General features: G+C 55.0%; 1 protein-coding gene across 1 annotated transcript in view; it reads right to left on the reverse strand.

Moving 5' to 3' along the window:
* The window catches only part of NWD2 (NACHT and WD repeat domain containing 2), a 126,009-nt gene extending 122,050 nt beyond the window's left edge, over window positions 1-3,959 (reverse strand). The window contains exon 1 of the mRNA XM_016206335.2: window positions 3,809-3,959. Coding sequence (XP_016061821.2) covers window positions 3,809-3,959 — 151 coding nt within the window. The remainder of the gene's footprint in view (window positions 1-3,808) is intronic.
* Between the last annotated feature and the right edge of the window lie 2,041 nt (window positions 3,960-6,000).

Raw genomic sequence — 6,000 nt, forward strand, 5'->3', positions numbered from 1 at the left:
ATTGCCACTCAAGTGGGTCCAGGGGTGGGGCATCAAACCAGAGAGGATTATTCTAGATCCTTGAGATCTAATGGAATTTGCCTTCCTAGGTTTTAGACAGCATTGCTAGGCCCCTGCATCCTTCCTTTCTTCCAATTTCTCCTTTTTGAAACGCGAACATCTCATCCAATGCCTGTACTTGGGAAGCACTTATCTTGTCTGGTTTCACAGGTTCACAGCTGGAAAGAAATTTTGCCTCAGGATAAATCACATCTGGAGTCTCATCCATATCTGATTTCGATGATATTTAGATGAGAGTCTGGCCTTTAGAGTTGATTCTGGAACAAGTCAAGGCTTTTGGGGCTGTTGGAATGGAATGAATATATTTTGTATGTGAGGACAGGAATTTGGGGGGCCAGGGAAAGAATGTTATGAACTAAGTATCTGTATCCCCCAAATTCATATACTGAAGCCTTAATCCCCAATGTAATAGAGTTTGGAGGCCTGGTCTTTAGGAGGTAATTAGAAGTAGATGAGGTCGTGAGGGTCGGTCCCCCATTCTCAGAAGAAAAGGCAAAAGGAAGAAATACCAGAGCTCCTTCTTTTTCTCTGCCACCTGAGCACACAAGGAGATGATGATCATCTGAGAACCAGGAAGGGGACCCTTACTGGCAACAGAATCTGCCAGCACCTTGATCTTGGGCTTCCCAGCTTCCAAAACTGTGAGAAATATCTATTGTTGAAGCCGCTCAGTCTATGCTACTTTGCTATAGCAGCCTGAGCTAAAACATTACCTTATTCTAAATCAGTTAAAAATTGAGGCAGGGAAGAGGAATATTATTTATCAGGCCCCCTTGAATTCCAGTAATACAAAGAGAATTGTGTAGGCTCCTCTCCTCTGCAAATTCATGGACAATTCATGCTACACACAGTGGAAAATCCATGAACTGGGACAATGCTATTGCCTCCCCCACACTGGTTCTTCTTTCACCAGTAGGGACTGGTATGATGCAGATAACCTTTTGGACAGAACCATGTCCATCAGTATTCAGAACATTCTGAAATTTTCTTAAATGCTGGGTCAGGACAGCCAAGTTCCTTTCCTACTACTCGCTTCTCCTGGCTGTCAAGCTTCGAGAGGAAGGACAGCACTCATCCACTATCTCCAGCTTATTTTCTGGTCCATATGGATGTATGGACCTAGACTGGGGCAAAGGGTACCCAAAGAGATGCTTTGAGTCCCCTGCAGGCTCTACCTTGTTTCATTTTGCTATATGAATTCAGGCAAGTAGCTTAACCTAGTGTAGCCTCAGTTTTCTCATCTGTAAAATAGAACACTCTCTGGCCCACCATCCTCACAGGGTTTGAGGATGGAAATCAAAATTAAAATATTGAATGAGCTAATATATGGGAAAGTAAGCTTTCTATTCTAAAAATATGTATTATCTTTATTACTGATGGGAAATTCCACACAGCCTTGTGAAGCAATACCTATTACAACAATCATCTAAGTGGGAGAGACCCTGGCTGGATTCTTAAAAGTACTGGTATGAATTCAACACAAAGCGGATTTTATTTAGAGCATAAATTGGATTTCAACTTGTAAAGGAAAGCATGAGATAATGTTTTTGTCTTAATTTGACAGTGGAAATGCTCTTGAGTATTGGCCAAGAATCTAATATTGGATTGTACCAAAACACACCATTTGCTTCCTGAATTGTATCCATAAAGCTCTCACAGTAAAATGCTGCCTCTGACTGAGCATTTACCAAGATTGCAAGTCTTCACACTCAGGTTCTAGAAAATACCCATCTCTTGTCTTTTCTATTCAACATACCCTCGACTCTGCAATTCAGATACAATTTGAGGTCCTGCTCCTATTGAAACTTCTCAGGTAAGCTTCACAATTTTTATCTTTCAAGATCAATGTGTAGGCTGCTCAGCTCAAACCTTGACCCATAATCAGCAACTCTCTCCTGCTTGCTTTCCTAAGATTAATACATGCTAAAGCTCTTATTTCAAGAAACTAGAGAATTTGAAGAATTATGTGGACAGGCTTAAGAAAAATGACATTAATCTTGAAGATTAATTCAATATTTAGCTGACTCAATTTAAATTATCACTGGTTTTTATCCTATAAATTACAAATTTAACAAAAAAATTAACTATTGATGGTATGAACAATTTTCACTGTATTTTAGAAGCAACTTAAAGAAAAACAGTAATTCAGCTAGTCTTACATCAGCGGATTTAAACACTTCCTGAGATCTTTTTCAGGTTCATGAGAACTGAAAATTTTAAGACTAACCATTTTCTAACACCATTCTCCCAAACACTTTAAAAATGTTTTAGCAATAGTTTTGAAAACAACAATGAAACTTAAGCTGCAGAATTTCTTAATCCTTAAACAGGCTGCTGCACTATCTCCATGGTTTTCTTTATAGAGATTGAGGTAAAAATCCTGCAAGACATATTTGAGATAAAAGGATTTTTAGAGTGTACTGTAGCTTTCTAAAACCTTCCTTGCTTATTAAATTATGTGCGAGTAGTAAACTGATAAAAGGCCAGTCTGTGCCCTCCCTAAAAAGTACAAAAACTAATTAGCATTCCTTTCTGCTAGTGCTTTTTTGTTTAAAAATATAATTTTTTAGGAAGTTTTTGTTGCTGTTGGTTTGCTCTGCCTGCTTTCAACAAGCAACCGGAGCCCTGGGTTGTCTAGTGATTCTCTGTCCGATGATATCCGTCAGCTTCCTCTTTGGTTTTACTGTCCTGTCAGACCCCAGGCTCCTCAGAGCGCAGGAGAAGTTCCTTTCGGATCCCGCACGCCTATTCCAGTCCCCTAAAAACCCATCTGCCGGCTGAACGTTTGCTGTTCTGGAGAAAGGCAATTCCTGCAGTTTTACCCGGCTGGCGTCAAGCGCGCACTACTTTTTCTTAACTTACTGAGAAAGAAAGTTAATATTTGGGATGAGGGACTCGAAAGCAGCGATGAGCAAGGAATTAACCTCCGGCGCCCTGCGCTGTGATGTGTGAATGTAACCGCTCAACAAGTTTGCGCTCGGCGCCGGCCAGGTGCCCGGACTTCAGCGGTGCAGGCGGGAGACCGGCCCGGGCCCGCCGCGGAGACGCGCTCGCGCCGCGCGCTCTGCCGCGGAACCAGCCCGGCCACCCAGGGGCCCCGGCCAACCACCCAGGAGTCCCCGGCCGACCACCCAGGAGTCCCCGGCCGACCACCCAGGAGTCCCGGCCGGCCCAGGAGCCCCGGCCGGCCCAGGAGCCCCCGGCCGACCACCCAGGAGCCCCGGCCGACCCAGGAGCCCCCGGCGCGTTTCTTCTGGACCTTGGCGGGCCTTCAGTCCACAGGGGTCTCCTAGACCCCCCCCCCCAAGGTAAAAGAGGTGCCGCCACACCGCCCGCCAGGAGGCGAGTCCTGAATACTTCACCTGGGCCGGCACCAGGGGCAAAGGAGGGCGCCCCTACTCGGGAACCTGCCGCGCAGACCTGCGACTTAGTCTGGGAGAACCGCGGAGACGTTACCGCGGAAAGGAAGGGGGCAGGGGTGGCGGTGCCGGGCTGGGGCTTCCGGAAGCTCCCGCCACGCCTCGGGACGTCCCTTAGCTCGACGCGGACGGTGCGGAGGGGTGCGGAGGGGTGCCCGGGGAGTCGGCGGGCAGAGATGGTTCAAGCGGGAGTCCCACGTGCTCCGGCAGCCTAGGTTTTAGCTGGAGGTCGGGAGCGCCGGACGCACGGCGCACCCGGCGGTGCCGCGGACGCCGATGCCGCCGCGCGGACCGACCGAAGGACAGACAAACCCGAGCCAGGGACCTACCTTCAGGGTTGGCGCTGATGAAGACCCGGACGCTGCGGCCGGCGGGCACGAGGTGAGCAGGCAGGGCGGCGAGGTTCCCGGAGAAAGCCGCCCGCCGGAGCGCGGAGTCCCGGGCGCAGGGCAGCCTGGTGCCCGCGCCGCCCGGCCACATCGCCCTTGGGAGGCGCGGCCGCCGCCGCCGCCGCCTTCTGCTCCTCGGGCTCCTGCCCCGCGGCGCCGCGGAACGGCGAGGTCGGTCCCCGCGGCTCAGAGCCGCGCCGAGCCCCCGGCGCCGGCGGCCAGCACCGTGGCGCACGCGGCCGGCCGGCGGGCAGCGGCCATGCGGACCCTCGCGCTTCGGTCGCCGCCGCCTTCGGCCCCTCCGGGCGTCCGCCTCGCCCGCTGCCGGAGTCGGGCGCAGCAGCCGGGGGAGCGGGAGGGCGGCGTGCCGGCGGCTACGTGCTCCGCGCCCCTGGGCGCCGGGAAGAGCCCGCGGCCATCTCCCCGCCCGCGCCCCCGCGGGAGGAGGGGGCTGCGAGGAGGCGGGGCCGCGCGCCGGGGAGCCGAGCAAACTTTCTCTATAAAAGGCGCCCGGGATTTATCGGAAGCTTCCTCCCACGGCCGAAAGGGCGGCGGGGGCTGGGTCCTCGGGCCACCCGGGGGCTTCCTGGGCTTCCCCGGGGGAGAGCCCGAGCGCTCGCGGCTGCGTCCCTGGGAGGTGGGGAAAGAAATCAGCCCGAGGTGACTGCTACCCCGCCGCCTCCCCTGGAGGTCAAAGCAGCGCTGAGCGTTTTCGGGAGGCGCGCGCGCCGGCGTCCGCGCGTCTTCGCCCAAGTGCCGGGAATGCGGCCTCGAAGTTAAACACGGGGGGCCGAGCCCGGGCCCCGAGAGTCGGGAACCGTTCCGCGCGCCTCGGAGGGAGCGTCGCCGCCGCCCCGTCTCTCGCGGCGCAGGTGGCACCGTCCCGCCGCCCCTCTCGCCCCGCACGCGCAGCAAGCGGGGCTTTTTATAGGGAAGCCGCGCGGCTCACGTGCTCGCCGCCGCGCGGTCGCGGAGCCTTCCCCAAAGCGGATCTCGGTCCGGAGCCCTCCCGAGGCCTCCAAGGCTCCGGGGGTCCTTCCTGCTCTGACCCCGGCGCGTCCCGGAGCCTCTCAGTCCCCCGCCGTCTCCTGGGCCCCCAGCGCTTGAGGACGCCGGGGGCGCCGCCCCGCGCAAGGGCCCGCAAAATGCAGGTGGCCACGGACTGGGGCGGGGACGCGAGATGCGAGTCGGCGTGGGGCCGATGGCTCAAGTCCGTGGAAAGCGGGAACTGGCTCTCCCTGACGCTGATTGAACGTGGCCAGCGCGACCTGGGGTCGCGGCGTGGGGTGCACGGCGGGGGGGGGGGGTCTGGCCGTGTCCCGGGGGAAGTGAGATGCAAACGAACCCAGCTATGAAATTGCTATGTCTGGGTCACACTCCACTGCTCACTGCACCTATGGAAATGCTGCAAATCCCAGAACAGGGAGGAAAACCTGGGGGGCGGGAGGAGGGAGTATTTGGTCGCTTAATTGGAGCTTGTGCTCCAAACCCCTTATTTTGAGCTAATTTAGGGCAGGAACTCAACTTTTAGAACCGAAGGGCAGCTTTTCCAAATCCTTGAGATAGGGGAGGGTGGTGGGCGCAGGGCGCGGGCAGCTGGGCCCCGCGTTGCGCCGTCTCACCTGGGGCCTCCGGGCGGCGCGGCCGCCGCGGGCCTGCATTTCCCCGCGGCCCTGCTGGGGGCAGTGAAGCCCTAGGCACTGCCTGTGTTTGGTTGCCCCACCCCATCCCCAGCACGCTCCTTCTCGGGTAATCTTTTTGGGAGAATTGGGTCTCTGGGTTTTTAAAGCTGCCTCTCCACTGCTGAGAACCAGAGGGGCAGACAGCAGTTCTTACTCTGTACTAATAACATGATGCAGCCATAAAGAAGCCCTGCCCCCCGGGCATTTGTTCAGCTGCTCCATTCAGCACATTATCTCCGTCCCCTCTGCAGCCTCAATTCCTCTCAGGTGGGAACTTCCCCAGCAGGAAGGAGGCCTCTGAAAGACTCCCCACGTCCCGGCAGGTATGGACTGAGTTCTGGAACAGGCTATGAGGATACAGCATCTATTCCAATATCATCCAGGTGAATATACTGTACATATTCCTGGAGAAAGGAGCCAGGACCACTTTATGCCTGATCTCAGTGCTGT

The sequence above is a fragment of the Miniopterus natalensis genome, chromosome 1 (assembly GCF_054644295.1).
Source record: "Miniopterus natalensis isolate mMinNat1 chromosome 1, mMinNat1.hap1, whole genome shotgun sequence".
NCBI classification, from domain to species: domain Eukaryota; kingdom Metazoa; phylum Chordata; class Mammalia; order Chiroptera; family Miniopteridae; genus Miniopterus; species Miniopterus natalensis.